The sequence below is a fragment of the Balaenoptera borealis genome (assembly GCF_965194805.1).
Source record: "Balaenoptera borealis genome assembly, chromosome: 8".
Lineage (NCBI taxonomy): Eukaryota > Metazoa > Chordata > Mammalia > Artiodactyla > Balaenopteridae > Balaenoptera > Balaenoptera borealis.
In genome coordinates, this window is record NC_138865.1 from 114,790,215 (window position 1) to 114,807,219 (window position 17,005).

The 17,005-nt window shown below is 56.9% G+C and overlaps 1 protein-coding gene across 3 annotated transcripts; it reads right to left on the reverse strand.

The window, feature by feature from the left end:
- Window positions 1-3,366: 3,366 nt before the first annotated feature.
- Window positions 3,367-12,097, reverse strand: AK1 (adenylate kinase 1). 3 transcript variants are annotated; one of them, XM_082402722.1, is made up of 7 exons: window positions 11,987-12,097; window positions 8,963-9,001; window positions 7,367-7,402; window positions 7,024-7,187; window positions 6,152-6,268; window positions 3,853-4,044; window positions 3,367-3,607 (listed from the first exon to the last, which is right to left on the reverse strand). In XM_082402722.1, the coding sequence occupies exons 2-7, from the start codon at window positions 8,967-8,969 to the stop codon at window positions 3,539-3,541; spliced, it is 585 nt and encodes a 194-aa protein (XP_082258848.1). In that variant the 5' UTR covers window positions 8,970-9,001; window positions 11,987-12,097; the 3' UTR covers window positions 3,367-3,538. The 3 variants fall into 3 exon arrangements, with proteins under 3 accessions (XP_082258848.1, XP_082258849.1, XP_082258847.1); XM_082402723.1 differs by lacking the exon at window positions 11,987-12,097 and adding an exon at window positions 10,497-10,563; XM_082402721.1 differs by lacking the exons at window positions 8,963-9,001; window positions 11,987-12,097 and adding an exon at window positions 7,741-7,837.
- Between the last annotated feature and the right edge of the window lie 4,908 nt (window positions 12,098-17,005).

Genomic DNA, 17,005 nt, shown 5'->3' on the forward strand with positions numbered 1-17,005 from the left:
CGAGGCCCCTCTCGCGGCTGGGAGGCGACAGCCTTGGCCTCCTCTGCTCCCCGCTTCCGCTTCCTTCCTCTCCCACTTCAGCGCCTCCGGCCAGGCCCTCAGGAGCCCCGAGGCCAAGACTTAGGGGCTCAGTAAACGGGAGGCATCTGAGGACACCTCCCTACCTGGGATCCCACCCTGTCCGAGACCCTGAAGTTACAGAGGCACTGTATCAGTCCTCTGAATGGTTAGAATGTTCCAACATCCTGGGACAAACCTGGAGTGTCCCCAGAGACCTCAAGAGTGTGACAGCTTCTGCTGTCTCAGATCCAATGCCATGCCGCCCTCTCAGCTCACCACTAGGGGCTGAGCACACGCTGACCCTAGAGATGCCCCCTCCTCCCACGCCCTCCCTGGGCTCTCGCCTCCACAGAGCAGCTTCTCTCTGAGCTCCTCAAAGTGTGGGCCTCGGACCAGCAGCTGGGGCCTCCCTCCCAAACCAGACTTGCTGAATCAGAATCAGCTTTTTAATAAGACCCCAGGGAGATGCGTGTGCAGGTTAAAGCTGGAAGCGCTGCAGATCTGATGATCCTGCCTGTTTTAAAAACCCTTCCTGAGCCTCACCTATTAGGTATTCCTGCCCCAAAGGCTTCACTTGCATCTACGAAGCCTCTACAACTAACTTCCAGTTTACAATAAATTCAGGGGACGGGGGAGCTAGTTAAACACCACCACGAAGAAGCAACAGACAAATCTGGAAGGAACAATTTTCTGCAGGACAGCTGATCCCGTCACAGGCCAATGTCAAAGAGTAGGAAGGGCATTCTAGGTTAACAGAGGTTTAGTGGACATCACAACCAAATGCAGCATGTGGTCCTGGATAGAATCCCGGTTTGACCAAAGATACATTTTGGGGACAATTGGGGAAAATTGCATGTGGTCTGATTATTACCTATCACAATGTTACTGTTAACTTAGTGTTCTTGGACCTCTGAGTTGTGGTTATATAGGAAAGTGTCCTTATTTATTGGAGAGTCATGCTGAAGTCAGACTTCAGTGGTGAAATTTTCTCTTATCTGTAATTTACTTTAAAATAGCTTGGCGAAAGTAAAACAATGAAGTATGGAAAAATGTTCCCAATTACTAAATCTTGGTGATAGGTATATGGGTGTTCATTATATTATTTCCTCCAATTTTCACTTTGTTTGAAATTTTTCATTAAAAAACAAAGCTCTTTCTGAGCTTCCCATTGCTCTTAAGGGAAAGACTTGATACTTGAGTCAGCATTCAAGGCCCTGAGAGCCCCGCTGCCCACCACCCACCAGGCTTGGCTCTTGCTACTGCCCTGCCTCTAGCCTGCACTCCTGTCCCTCTAAGGCCTCAGCCCTCCCCACAACTGGTCCTCTCCACCTCTGAGGCTCCGCAGAGCTGTTCCCTCCGCCCTTCCATGCCCTCTGTCTCATGGTGAAGCAAACTCCTCTGTACCCTCAAGGCCCCACTCCAGAGTTCCAGTTCAAGGAAACTCCCGCTACCAGGGGCCCCTCTGAGCTCTGTGCACTGAGCTGCCCAGAGCTGGTCTGGGCTGAGTAGGTGGGATGGAATTTTGTGAATACGGCTGCCCTCATTCTGGGAGCCACAGCACAGCAGGCTGGGGGCTCGCGACCCCATCTTTTGCCAGCATAGCCGTTGCTCCAGAAACGTGAACTAGGGAAACCCTCAAAGGGAGGCTCGCGGTGGCAAGGATGGGGTGGTGGTAGTTACTGGAGCTGTTAAAAATTTTGTGCTTTTTTCAAGTTTTCAAGGGTTTGTTTTTTTTCTTTAGTGAATAAAGTGATTCCATGGTGAATAGTTTGGGTCAGCTTAGGTTTTCATAAACTGAAAACACACCTGAATTAATGAAGCTGTAATTTTAAAAAATGAAGATATTGAAGACAATTTTGTCAGGTGGATTTCTCTTAGCTTTTTTTCATCTTGGGGGCATGTTTTTCCACTCATCCTTGGGCTGATCATGACAACCTCGACAAAGGACGTGTGTGTGCACGTGTGTGTGTGTGCACGTGTGTGCGTGTGCATGCGTGTGTGCGTGTTTTAGCCCAGTTTGACAGATGCGACTTGGAGACCCCGAGGTGGGCGGTCACAGAGTGAGTTGGGGCTTCCCGGCGCGCCCAAGGTGGCACGGGGCACAGAAAGACCAGCTGCAGAGACCTTCGGCCCACACCCCACCCAGGGCCGCATGATGCCTGCCTTCTAGAACCTATCTCCCCTGTGCTATCAGTTATTGATTTCGTGTTCTTCTTTCAATAGACTCATCTTTTATAACTTAAATACGTTTATTTTAAAGGAAAGTTTAAATAACTACTGTAAATGGAAAACCAGCCGCACTTGCTGTAGGTAGAAGGGGACACACAGGGGCACCATCAGCCCCGCACAGGATTTCGTTCCAGCTGGGGGTGCCCTGCTGAAGGCTCTCTTGGCTTTAAAGGGAGCCAGCTGGGCTTGGGACATGTGTTAGGGACACGTGAGCACCAATGGAGACTCTCTCCGTGATGAGGTCAAAGAGTGAAAGAGAACAGAAAAGGGAAGATGCTTCTCCCCAGGGGATTCCGGGGCAGCCCCAGAGCACCCCAGCCCTGCACCTCCCTGAGGCTGCTCTGGTCTCCGGTCCCACAGGCCACGGTAACTGACCACCCACACCCCTTGCTCAGTGTGTTCTCATCCTAACCTTGGGGGAGGGTTGGGGGAGGGGGCACTGATCCTAATTCAGATTTGGAAATGGGCTCAGGAAGGGCAGGTTGTGACCTGTCCAGGACCACATGGTGGGATATCCTTCAGGTCTCGCCTCATCAGGGAGGCACCCCTGACCATGACCCCGCATTCAATCCCGATGCCCTTTCCGGACCCTCAGAGCTTCTTGCACCAAGGAGGCCAATTCGCTGCCCACTCGGCCGGCTGATGTGTGCTGCCCCCACTGCCCAGGAAGCCCTCCCACAGCCCATGACCACGCTGCCTGCTCCAGCCCAGTCCCCAGCAGGGGTTCGGGACAGAGAACACACTCGGAGAGCTAAGGGGCTCAGGACCAAGGCCACACGACAAGGATGCAGAGGAACCCAGGCCAGGGCCCAGCTCTGCCTGACCACGAGTCCCCGAGAGCCAGGACCACTCCTCAGTCACCCAGTGTCCCCAGGCCTGGCACAGCCCAGGCCCAGCACGCCATGTGTGAGGAAGGGCCCTGCATCTTCCAGCGGAGCTAGGAGAGGGGCGCCGGCTGAGGTGGGCTGAGGGGCCCGAAGAGGTACGGGAAGGGCAGGGGCTGGGGACTCAAGGCTGGGGCGGCCACGCCATGTGAATCATCCCTGATGGAATCAAAGAAAAAGGAGTAAAACTGAATGTCCTTGGAAATTCCTTTAGTGCTCGGCTGTCCATGAAAACAGGATAAAGTGGCTTCCTCTGCCTGTGCTCCGGCCGGGCAGGGTGGAAGCGCTGAGCTCAGGCTGGGAAGGCCTTGAGTCAGGACGAGGGTGGGGCCGGGCTCTGAGCTGGGGAAGGGGCTCCAGCTTTGCTACTTGAGGGCGTCCAGGTGGGTGCAGACCTGGGAGAAGACACTGTCCACGGAGCCTTCGGCATTGACCTGTGGGGAGATGGGCCATGAGGGCAGGATGCCGGGGAAGGCTGGGTGGGCCCCACCGAGGCAGGGGGCTGACCTCTCCCGGAAGCCAGGCCAGGCTCCCCGAGCCCAGCCACAGCGGACAGCAGGCCCTCATCCAACCAGTGGGGAAACCAAGGCCCAGACAGGAGAGCTGGCCCAAGGTCACAGCAATTTGAGGCCAAGCCAGGCAAAGACCCAGGTTTCCTAGGGCCCCCTCGGGCCCGCACCTTGCGAATGATGCCGCGTTTCTCGTAGAAGGCGATCACGGGCTCTGTGGCCTTGTAGTAGGTCTCCAGGCGCTTCTTGATGGTCTCTTCATTGTCGTCCACACGTCCGCTGGTCTCTCCACGCTTCAGGAGCCGCTTGGTCATGGTCTCGGGGCCTGCGTCCACGTACAGCAGCAGCGTGGGATGTCCGATCTGCGGGCGGGGCACTATTTACAGGGGCTTCATTCCTGCCCCCTGGGGCCATCTCCTCCCCATCGTCCCACTTCTGAGTCCCCACTGAGACCCACTCGGACCCTCAAGCCCTTCCTGCAAGGCAGCCTGAGGGACCTTCCTAAAACCAATCTGCCCTGCCCCTCCCCTGCTCAAACCTCTTCCATGGCTCCCCAGTGCCCTCAGGAGAAAGTCCTAACTCCTTACCTGACCTACCCTTCCCACCCTCCTCATCTCGTGCTTCTCAGTCCTTTGCTCTCCTGGCTTCAGCCACACGGACTGTCAGTGGTCTGGGCTCTCATCCACCTCCTCCCTTGCCAGACCTTTGCTCATGCTGGGAACCTTGGCCAAGAACCCTTTCCCTCAATACCAAGTGCTCGCCTTCAGATTTGAGCTAAAATCTCATTCCTCTAGGACAGTCTTTGCAGATGCCCACCCCCACCCCCACCATCCCAGCTCTCTGGGACATGCTTTTCCAGTCCCCTTTACTTCTGCCTCGAACTTGTCTCAGGAGGGCCTCTGGTTATTTACTTAAGGTCCCTCTCCCAGCCAGGCCTGGAGCCCCCGAGGGCAGGTAGGTGCGTCTTATACCTGCAAGGCTGGATATGAACTTGACAAAGGAATAAGGAGGGCTGAGTGAAGGGGCGAGGGCCTGCTGAGCTCTGGGGTTTCTGAACAATGTCACTGTCATTGCAATAAGCATTTCATCCGCGGGGAAGATTTGGAAGGGCCAGAAGGCCGACCAGTCCTCCTTTGGTGAGGCCCAGGCGCCCCCTTGTGTCCAGAGCTAAGAAGACCAGGTGCCCAGCCCGCACAGTAGCACTCACAACAGCCCCAGGAGGGATGGGTTAACTTTCATTAACCACATTTTCTAGATGTGACCCTGAGGGCCTGAGGTGACATCATGCATCTGGTACATCAGGACATGCCTCAGGACTGCCTGGCATCTGACCTCAGGGTCCATGGCCTCCTAGTCTGAAGGAAACCCAGCCAATCCCCATTGCATAGATAGGGAAACTGAGGCCCAGACCAGGACAGACACTTTCTTGAGGTCTTGCAGCCATTTCGAGGTCAAGGAATATAATATCCTCCCTCTGGATGAGGCTCAAAGCTATGGAAGCCCAAAGATGGCCCAGCCTCACAGAGACAGGCAATGGGGATGGAGGTCTGTCCTGCCCCAGCCCCCTAAGATGTCCGATCCTCCCCGCAGGCATTCCTGCTGCCGAGAAGCCCTCCCTGAGCCCGCACCCACCCTTAGAGGTCAGCAGACCTCTCCCTCCTCCTAGGCACTTGCAGTTTCATCTGTTTCCCCCATATGGCCTGTGACATCAGAGGTATTGGTGTATGTGTGTGCAACTGTGTGTGCACATATGTGTGCATCTCTGTGCATCCCTGTATCTGGATGTACTGCATCCGTGCACACACGTTGCATGAGTGTGCGTGTGTGTACATTACATGCCTGTGTACATGTGTGCATATGCCTCTGGCCTTGTGCATGTGTGTCTGTACCTGTGTGCACATGTACGTGTGCTTGTATGCCTGTGGGCACATGTGCCTGCACATGTGTGTGTTTGGGTGAGGTGCTCCCCCACTGTGGAAAGTCTTCCTGGGGGACACCCATGCCAGGCAGCCCAGAGCCCTCATCCTCAAGGCTCACTCTTTCTAGCCAGATTCCCCGTGGCGCCTGGAAGGAGACTAGACGCCCCTCTATGGCATTCGAGGCCTCAGCCCGGCCTGAAGGTCCCCACCCACATCACTGCCGGTTGCCCTGCCCCACAGATTCTGTTCTCCCCACACCAGCGTGACCCTTCCAGTCCTAGCCATGCTGTTCCCTGCCCCTCTGATAGTGTGTTTATGGGGTGCCAAGCCCCACTTTTGAAGGATGCATTCTCTCTAATCCCCACGCTGCCCCTCAAGGCAGCTGCGAACTGTCTGTCCCTATTTTGCAGTTGGGGACACCGAGGTTCAGAGAGGCAGACTGACTGGCCCAAGGCTTCAAGCAGCTGAGCTGGAACCTGCGGCCAGGTTTGTGAATTCCCCAGCCTTTGCCTGCCCATCCCATGTCACAGCTCCATGAGGGTGCACTTACCCTCCGTTCAAACTCTTCTCCCTGCCGCACCTCCCGGGGGTAGCCGTCGATCAGGAAGCCTTTGGAAGTATCTACCTTGGCCACTATGGCGTCTCGGAGCATGTCCAACACTGTGTCCTGGAGGCGTGGCAAAAGAAGGCGGAGTCATGAGCCCCTATTCTCCACCCCCTCCTCGGGCCTCTGCACGCGTGGCCCCACAGCCTGAAACGCCTTCTGCCCTAACACACATTTCCCAAACAAGCCTCCCTCTCCAGGAAGTCTTCTGTGAACTGTGACGACTTGATTGATTGATTGAATCATTCATTCATTTGTTCATTCATTCATTCATTTCTTCATTCACTCAATAATATGACTGAGCCCCTCCTCCCAGCCTCCTGTCTGGGCCCTGAGGACACAGCTGTGAACAAAGCAGACCTTCCCTGCCCTCCGCAAACTCACAGTCTGCTGAGGGGACAGACAATTACACAGTTGATTTATAGTTTCCAAGCATGACATGGGTTATACGGGCAAAGAAGGGAGGCTACTGGAGTATAAAGTTGGCGGGAGGGGGGGTCTTAGCCTATGTCTGAGGAGTCAGCAAGTTATGAAAGATGAGGAGGAAAGAACATTCCAGGCAGGAAAGAGTGTGACCAATGTGAGGGGACAGAAAGGCCAGGGTGGTGGGAGTCTGGAAGGGTTGGCAGGGCAGGTCCTGGAGGCTCTTGGGAGCTTCCGGAAGGAGCTTTCTGCCAAGGGCAGTGGGGACCCTCAGGAGGGTTCAGAAACAGGGAAGGTCATGGTCCACCATGCTAGTGTGTCATGGGCTTTGCTGACTGGTGTCCACTCAGGGCCACCATCACCCCCCAACCCTCACCCTGCCGGGGCCCACTCACCAGTGGCACCAGCTGCCCCTTCTCCATGATTTCCGACAGCATCTTGCCCCTGGCTGAGCCTGAGCTGACCTCAGCCCGCAGGAGGTCCCCGGTGGAGAGGTGGGTGTAGCCGTACTTCTGGACAATCTTCTCACACTGGGTGCCCTTCCCCGAGCCAGGCCCGCCTGCAAGCGCCCGCCCATTCAGAAGCCCCGAGAAATGGGACCCCTGCAGGGACAGGGTCTGCCCGGGTCACCCAGTGAAGCGGGGGCAGAGCCCAGGGTGCAGCCCCAGTCCCAGGCTCCCACCAGGGCCTGCACAGCCCCGCCCTGCCTGCTGCCTCACCCGCCTGCCTTGGACTCACCCACCACAAAGATGATCTTGGTTTTCTTCAGCTTCTCTGTGGGAGAGAAAAGGGAAGCAGAGCTCAGTGAGTCACTGGACAGAGAACCAGAGGTACCTCTGGGATCCCAGGCCTGTGCTGGGCCCCAGGCAGTTGCACACACACAGCTCATGGTCCTGTCAGAGAGGCAGATGAGTCGGCCCAGAGTGAGGGATAATGGGGCGAGGAAAAGTCAGAGACTGAGACAGGTCAGGGAGAAGAGGGTGTTCCAGGCAGAGAGGCAGAGGCCTGAAGGCTACGGGCTCAGCACACGCTGTGAGGGTGCCCCTCAGGGGCTCGGACGCCAACCCTCGCGGCCCCTCCCTGTGGGCAGCTGGACCGAGACGCCCGGTCACCTCGGGCGTTAGCGTCTTCCACGCTGCGGGCGTCTGGTGCCGAGCAGCAGGCCCGCATGGTCCTGCTCAGCCGTGTCCCCTACCCTTCCCCTCCCAGGCCCTGGGCCAGCCTGCCGCCTGCCTTCCCTGGGCGGTATCAGTGTGGAGTTGGCAACCACAACATACGTTGCCCTGGAGACGGTTGCCGGGGAAGAGGGCTCTGGTGGGCACGTGGAACCCTTGCCCGGAGAGGGAGGGAGCTTACGTTTCAACCTCTATCTCAGAACTCAGCAAGACCGTAGCCCCACCAGAGAGAGGGGAACCTAGGCCTAGAGGCAGGGGCCTGCCCCAGGGATGCCAGAGCTAGGACTGGGGCCGGAGCCTCTTCCCAGGCTGCCAGGCCTTCCCCACTTCTCAGGGAAGTAGGAGCTCGCTGTGTGCACTTAGGAAAGAAGTCCCTGCCCCAGTGGGGAGGTGAGCTCGGCAGTTCCCCAGGGTCCTCCCAGCCACGGGGCTGGAGGTCTAGAGGAGCTGCCGAAGAACGACTTCTGTGGGTTCCCATCGTCTGCTGCCGTGTGATGGGCACAAGCCTGGCCGTGGGGGGAGGCCACAGCCCAGTGGCAGCGGATGTTCAGAGGCCCGGGGGTGGAAGGATGACCGCCGGCCTCAGGCCGCAGCAGCAGCCAGGACAGCTGGGTTCCTTTAAGAGCCGCCCAGGCTGAGGCCCAGCGCCAGGGAGGGACGGGTGGTGCTGCCAGGAGGCGGGCCAGCCGGGCTCTTGGCCCACGTCTCCCTCCAGGTCCCAGCCTGTAGGAGCCAGGAGGGCCCAAGACATCCTCAAGACCCGCCCCTGCTGGTCTGGGAGAGGGGCAGGAATGTGTCATTGTTTGCCTTGGCATTTGCACTCTTGGGGCCTCTCCACAGGGCAGGCCTTCCCTCACCAGTGCCGCCTCCCTCTCCAGAAAGAGCCAGAGATTCAGCTCTATAAATACCAGTGTAGGAGGTGAGCTGTGGGGCCCTTAGGAGCCTCAAGGAGGCCTCTCCCCTTCTAAAAGTAATCCTGGAGCTGGTATATCCCGCGAGAGGCCTAAGGAGGATGCTGGAGGCCCCCAGATAGGCCCCTTCTAGCAGCCCCAGAGCCACGTCCGAACCCTCCCCGAATGTCTTCCGAAAGCCCACCCCCTAAACAGATGGGCACACTGAGGCCCAGGCTGTGAGCAGGAAACGAGAGGAGCTTCCGTACCTTCCATCCTGCCGAGGTCTGGGGAGCCGAGGCAGCACTCTGCAAGACAAGGGCACAGGCGGGGCGGGTGAGGGGGATTCTCCGGCCTCTGCTCCCGCCCCGACACATGGTGTGGCTAGGCCCTGACCGTCCTCTGGGGGTGGAGGGGCCGTTGGGGGCAGGGAAGGCCCAGGAGGCTGGGAGAACTTGACAAAGTCCCCTTTCCTCTGGGTGCCTCCACTGTCCTGTCCCTGCCTCCTCCCTCTGGAGCCAGACAGCGGGGGCAGAACCGAGGGGCACAAACAGCCACACCAGCAACCGCTGAGCTGCTCCCCTTGCAATTCCCGGAAAACAGACCCTGGGTCCTGCATCTGCCCGACAACTTGACAACACTCCCCAGGGCCGGGGGGAAGGCCCGGAGGAAGGCAGGTGGGAGGGGAGCTGCACGTGTCCTCATCTGGGATGAGGTTTGGACCAGGATGCTCAAAGGGACACAGAGGCCCAGGGTGGGAGAGAAATTTGCGGGGCTGCTCACGTGGCCACAGCCTGTACGGTCCTCAGCTGAGGGGGTCCCCAGGCTCTCACCCTTGCACAGGCCCAACTTCCACCCCTGATGTGGCCCCTGCCCACACTTTCCCCTCAGTGTGTAAATCAAGCCCAATGCCTCCTGGGACCCCCCCCCGCTCTGCATCCACAGCCCCAGGGGTCTCCCTCCACCTTCCCTTCCCATCAGTGTCTTCAGAGTTACTGCAACACATCTTTGGCCCCCACTTCTTTACTCCCCACCCACCAGCCCTCCCCAAGGCCGCCAGCAACCATCAGAGACGCTCTTGCCTTGACCTTTGACCCTCAACCCTTGGCCAGCATTCCTCCCGCCGGGGACGTCCCCACCCGGGGCCCCTACTCCACCCTCTCACTTTTGGCGTCAGGTTCCCAGGACCCCCATCCCTGCTCAGCCAGCCCAGGCCTCCTCTCCCGGCCCCAAACATCTACAGCCCCTGGACAGGCCCAGAGACCCCGCAGACCCCGAGCCTCTAAACAGTCCCTCCCATGTCCCCAGCATTGTGCCCTATCACCCAGCCAGAGGCTGCAGTCAGAGCGAACGCCCTTCTCCCCACGCACATCCACCCCACACACGCAAGTCCCAGCCCTCCGCTCCTGAACTTCCCTCCAGTCTGTGTCCTCACCGCCACTGCCTTGTTCCAAGCAGGGGACCTGGCCACTGCTCCAGCCTCCCGTGGGCCTCCTCACCTCCATACCCCACCAGGCAATCTGCAGGGTTTTCTCTGACAAGCATCAAACCACGTCTTTACCTGCTTAAAACCCTTCCATGTATGGCCCCCTCAGTCGCCAAAATGAACCCTAACGTAGCTGACCGGGCCCAGCAAGCTGGCCCCCAGCACCTTCTGCAGCCTTATCAGCCACTGCTTGAACTGCTTCGATCTCCCTCATCCACCACGACCGTGTCCCACTCCAGGGCCCGGCTAATGTTGCACCCAACACCTGGATGCCCTTCCCCAAGGTGCTACTGTTTAGGACTCAGTTCAGGTGTCACCTCCTTCAGGAAGCCTTCCTGGACTCTGCTCTCCACTCCCACACCGGCAGGTGACCGTCGCCCAGCATCACACGCGCCACACTGTACTGGGCCTCTCTGTTGTATACTGCAGGCCTGTGTCCACCACACTGGGCCTGGCCCCGGCTGGGCACAGCGCTGGGAGCCTCACTCCATCCTCACAGTCACCTTGGGGGGGAAGTGAGGCTTGGAGAGGAGGAGAGACTTGCTCCAGGGCCTGGCTGAGGTCACACTTGGGGCTACGTTTTCTGCTGCCCTGGGCCTGGCACCCACTAGGTCCTTTAGCAGCTTTGCTGACCGTCCCGCTGCTCATGGGGTATGAGTTATAACCTCTTTCCTGCTGAGTGTGCTTCAGGAAGAGTAGGAGCTGCCAGTGCCCCTCTGCAGCTGGTGGGGGAGGGAGAGGGTCCCCAGGCCAGGGACAGCCGGCAGCGACACCCTGAGGAGTGTTCCCGACCCCACCCTGCCCTGCCCCCTCCTGGTAACCTAAGCCCCTCTGTCCTGCTGGCACCTGCCACTTCTTGGTCCAAAATAACTTGGGTTGTGAGGAGTCCTCACAGAAGCCAGGGGTCCAGGACAGAGTTGGGTTACGGGCTCCGCACCCAGGCCTTATATGGCCCCCAAATCAGGGCCACAGCAACTCCTAATATGACTGGGTGGTCTGCTGAGGGGCCTGGGGAGCTGAAGCCCAATGGGACAGCGACTTCATCTCAATCACAAGGCAAGGCCAGGGCAAGACCCAGGTCTCCCAGCTTCTGACCAAGAGCAGCATTTCCAGTGGTTGGCAACTGGCTAGGGTTCAAATCCCAACTCCATCACTCAGCTGTGTGACCTTGGGCAGCTGGTGTACCCTCTCTGGGCTTGTACCCTCAGGCCCAGTCCTGCTGCTGCTGGAGAGTCCTAGGTAGGTAACTGAGCAGCACTCAGGAAAGGCCCCATGGGCTGTCCCAGGGCTCCCACAGGGCCCCTGCCTTTCAGGAGGCTGGGGCAGGGGGCCAAACATCCAGGGGGCTTCCCGTCCCCCCAGCACTCAAAATGACATGACAGGATAGCTCCTCCCATCACCTAGGCTGCCCCTGCCCAGGTCCTCGGGGCAGGGAGTCCAGCCACAGCTCCCCCTCCCCAGTCCCCAGCTGGGACGTGCCAAGGGCAGGGACCTGGAGCCCCAAGAGTGCCGGCAGGACAAAGGGGTGACTGTCGCGGAGGCTGGGAGGGAGAGCAACATACACACACACACACATCCACAATGGCACACACAGTGTGGCACAAATACCCAGAGCAGCGCCTGGGGAATACAGGCAAGCAGATGTATACAGATCACAACCATGGATACAAACACACAGCCACACAAACCCCGAGGATACCCTGACACACACAAACACGCACCCCCCAGGTGCGCGCGGCTTCCCCACTCCCCGCAGGGGCACCCCACACACGTGCACAGGCACACACACACACGGGCACACACTGACCTGAGGGAGGGGTGCGGGTGGGCACCGGGGACAGTGCGTGCCCTGCCCGTCCTCGCCGGCCGCCCGCCCGCAAAGGCGACTATTTATAAGGCTGTCAGCAGCGCACGGCATGCCGGGAGCCAGCGCTCCTTGATGGCAGGGGGGGAGGGACAGAGGGAGGGAGAGCGGACCGGGAAGGGAGGGGGCACTGGACCAGAGCGGAGCCCTGATGGGAAGCCAGGCCGGGCGCCCTCGCCCGTGCACCTGCAGGTGGCTGTGCCTGCACACGCATAGGGTACTTTACAGCTTCCCCAGGGTTTTTCATTCCTTCGTTACCCGCACTGTGCCCGCGTGACTCCAGGGGGACGGAACCAGGCTTCCTGTATGACAGCTGGGGAAACATGCCCAGAGAGGAGAGGCTCTTTGCACAAAATCCCACAGCAAATTGGTGGCAGAGAGAAGCCAGAACCAGGGATGGAGGGCACCGAGGCATGGATTCTGGGGGATTTGCTGGCTGGACAAAGTTCCCCAGCCCCTCCTCGGATCCTGCCCAGAGGCCCCTGGGCCAAGACCCACCTGGATCTCTTCCTCCTCTGTTCGAAGGGACCCAAGAGCTCCTCTGGGACAGTAACTTCCCGGGACTCCAAAGACCACCCACATACCCATCTCCGAGGCGGTGGCTGTGTAGATTATTAAAAAACCCAGCCAGGCAGCTCCCAGTGAGGCCGTGTGAGGATTTGGGTCATTCAGAATGCTGAGGGCACCCAGATGGGGGACTGACAATCCTGATAAAAAAGAACAGCTCCCATTAATGAGACTCAGTGGGCACCAGGTGCCGGGCAGAGCACTGGACTCAGACCATGTCTGTCAATCCTTAAATACAGAGAAGGAAAGTGAGGGTCACAGTTGTAAAAGAGCTTGCCTGGGGTTCCCAGGTAGAAAGTGATGTATTTACCCAACATTTTGCATGAGACTGGGACACAGCAATAGGTGCCCAATGATGTAGCAGAACAGAGATGAGAGCCTAGGACCATGCAGCTTCAGAACTCAGGCACTTGACCACTAGACCCCCTCACAACCTTGAAGGCAGCAGCCCCAGATGGAGGGGGTTGAATTTGGAATTTGTCTTGCAGGCACAAAAGAGCCATGGAAGGTGTTTAAGCAAGAGGATGAGACTATCAGAAGGGTGAGACCACCTTAGATGGGTGGTTTCTTAGCAACAACAGCAGCCTGGACACCAGGACGCCTGGGCCTAATCCCAGCACTGCGACCTGTGACGTCAGACAAGGTTCTTATTCATTGGGATTTTAGTTTCGCCATTTGTGGGAGGGGTGAGTAGTGGGTCAGAGAGTCTGCCTTAGAAATTGTTTGAAAGGCCCTCTCGAAAGCTGTAGGTGGTTGTGTGAACTGGCAAATTGATGATGGGGAAAGCAAATTGATGATGTCAATCAAACTTTCAAATGTGTCTTTCTATTCTTAGGAATCACACAAGTGGGCGCAAAACGTGTACAGGATGTTCTCTAGTGCCAGTGGAGACTGACTGATGGGAAGGACAGTGGCACAGACAGTGACGCTGGGGAGATGGCAACTGCCCTAGAGTCAGCTGGAGAAAGGAAGCTGGAGGTCTGTGTAGCTGGTGGGGCAAGAGAAAGAGGCAAAAGGCCCAACAGCACTGATCTTATCCTACCTTCATGAAAACAATTCAAAACATACGGATGCGTATGTGCGTGTGTGTGTAAAATCTAACCCTAGAATATATTTTTATTTTTTATTTTTTTTTGCATTTTAACATCTCTGAAATTGGGCTTCCCTGGTGGCGCAGTGGTTAAGAATCCGCCTGCCAATGCAAGGGACAAGGGTTCAAGCCCTGGTCCGGGAAGATCCCACATGCCGCAGAGCAACTAAGCCCGTGGCCACAGCTACTGAGCCCGTGTGCCACAACTACTGAAGCCCGTGCGCCTAGAGCCCGTGCTCCGCAACGAGAAGCCACGACAATGAGAAGCCCGTGCACCACAATGAAGACCCAACACGGCCAAAAATAAAAACAAATAAATAAATTTATAAAACAAAACAAAAATCTCTGAAATCGTTTTGTCTTATAATCAAATCAATGGTATCTTAAAGCTGACGAACTACAGCAGAACTGAGAGAGCAGCTGTGCGCACAGGATCGCCTGGGTGGGGGTAGGACTTTCACTTCTTACTTAAAGCCTTCTCCATGCTTTTTTTTTAATATAACAAGCATCTATAGATGTACCTTGAGGACATGATGCTAAGGGAAATAAGCCAGTCACAAAAAGACAAATATTGTATGATTCTACTTATACAGAGTATCTAAAGCAGTCAAATTCATAGAAACAGAAAGTAGAATGCTGGTTACCAGGTTCTGAGGGGAAAGGGAGAACTTCAGATAGGCAAGATGAAAAATTTCTGGGGATCTGTTTCATAACAGTGTAAAAAAACTTAATACTACTAAACTGTACACTTAAAAATGGGTAAGTGGTAAATCTTATGTGCTTTTCTTCCACAATAAAAAAACCTTAAAAATCTTACAAACGGAACAAAAAATATTTTAAGTACCTGTTTTAATTATTTCATTTGCGCATGACCTATGGATTTTCCGCCAATGCTGGGATATTAAAGTTTCAGGATTTTTTTCCCGGTTATACTCTAAAGAAAGAAAAAAAGGGAGAGGGGAAGGGAGGGAGGGAGGAAGGCAGGAGAGAAGTAGGGAAGGAGAAAAGGAAGGAAGGGAGAGAGGGAAAGAAAACAAAGTACACGGAAGAAAAATCTGGAAGATTAAACCCTAGACTGTCAACAGAGAATAGGACTGGGTGATACCCTCGCTTTCCATCTTACAGTGTTTGTATAGTTCAAGTTATTTTAAAACATAAAAAAAAGTACCTAAAACATAACCATACAAAATGAAACCAATTTTTAAAAAACATTTTAAAATATTCTAGCTAATAAAGAATTCCAATGAGCCAGCATCGGGGGATATATCTGGGGTGGACCCTCTCTGAGGTGCACAGCTGGACCCATGCGTCCAGCACATGGGGCTCAGGTGTGGGGCTGCCCTGGGCGGGCCTGGCTGGACCGCAGAGCATCCGCAGGAAACAGCTGGAGTGGCTGCTTCGGGCAGCACATGTGGGGTTTGCAGCTGGTGGGAGATGCCCCCTCCCCCAAGGAGGAGTGGGGGGTAGGGGCCTCACAGGGGTAAATGGGTAAAAGAGTTCATGGGAGGGCCCTGAACCCCAAACTAGGAGGTGGATTTGGTCCTGACCACAGTGGGAAGCCAGTGAAGTTTTCAGAGCAAAGCTGGCCGCGATGAGGTGGCTTCAGGAAGTTAACTTTGGCCATGAGTGGAGCGGTCTCGGCTGGGTCCCATCTGAGGAAGTGAGAGCATGTGGGGTTGAGGACTAGACCCTGGACCTCCTGCCCTCATCCTCCATCAAAGTCCTACCTGCTGATGCTGAACCGAGCTTTCCCAGGGTCCACCCCCAGCAACCGACCCCTCTTGACTCCCTCCTGCTGACCTCCCCTTCATGTCCACCAGTGGGGAGACAGGAGAGCCACAGCATTCTGGGAGAAATTCCCCCTAGAAACCTCTGCCTGGACCCAGATTCCCAGAAGCCTTTGCGTGGGGCTGGAAGTGTGTCGTATCCCCATATCCCCTTCCCATGCAGGGCCCTAGGCTCCCCACGTAATGACTTTGCCAGGAGTCTCGTCCCTCGGATACTGTCTGGTTGCCCCAGGCCTAGACCCTGCAACCCCCCAGCCTCCTGCCTGTCCTGCTGCTGTCTGAGCAAGGATGGCCTCTCCTAGCAGGAAAGATCGAGGCTTTGCCCCGCCTCGGACTGGCACTCACGGCCTTCTGCCATCTGGCCCCAGGTGGTCTCATCTTCCACTGTTCCCTCCTTCTGCGGCCCCGCTGCCTACTGAGCGAGGCCGTGGGTTCTCCCACTAGGCTTCCATTCGGGCCCTTCTTCCCACCTGATATCCGCTCCCTCATCAATTGCACCTAACACAGCGCATGGCACGTGGCCACCTATTGAGCCAATGCATACATGAACTGAGACAAATGCAGGGGCCATTCCCGCTGGCCAGCTCCGTGGCCCCCATCCCGCTGGCCCAGTGCCCGGGAGAGCTCTTTTCCATCTCCAGCAGGCCACCTGCCCTTGTCTCACAGTCACCCTTTGTTAGGCCTCCACTCCCAAGGGCATCTTATCTTCCTAAACAGGTTGTAATCTCCCAGAGTCACGGACCCCCTTGCTCCTGCCAACCTGGAGTAAACAAGCCCTTTAGCTGAGAGGACAGAGGCAGCAGTGAGGGATCCACAGTTCACACGCCGCCTGGCCCAGGGCTGCAGCCCTGCCTGGATCCCTCCTGCCGGGGCCTGCAGGGTACTCCTGCGCCCTGCCCTCAGCAACGCCCTCCTACAGCCAACCTCTGACCCCATCACCTGCCTCTCCCCTTCAACCCTCTGCTCTGGCCTCCTCCATCCCGTCCCCCACAGATGCTTCTGTGACAGAAATGTCCTCTCCCGCCCCCCTTCTCTTCCTGCCGGAAGCTCTTCCCCAAAACCTCTGCAGGAATCTTCCTCGGGAAGAACGTCACCTCCTCCAAAGCTGTGCTCGCAGCGCCCTGTGTTGCTCTGTGTGGCCCTTACTGCCCTGAACCTGTCGTGGGGCCCCTCCCCTCCCTCTGTCCTGAGCTCCTTGAGAGCAGTGTCTGGTTTCAGCCAAGAGGGAACTGGGGCTCTGAGAGGGGCAGTGACTTGCTCAAGGTCACACAGGCAGGGGGAGGCCAAACTGGAAGAGCCAGGTGGGCTTGGCTCCGGAAGCCCACGTACCTCCAGCCCCCAGGGCTGCCAGGTCTCCACCCAAGCTGTAAAATGCATGACTCACTGGCCAGCTGACAAAGCTGGACATCCTGCCTGTGTGTGGGCTCCCAGCCTGGACAGTGTGGGCACTGTCCCGACGGGGCCCGCAGTACAGGGCCAGAGAAAGCAGAGCTCGAACCCAGACACAGGAAACGCAGC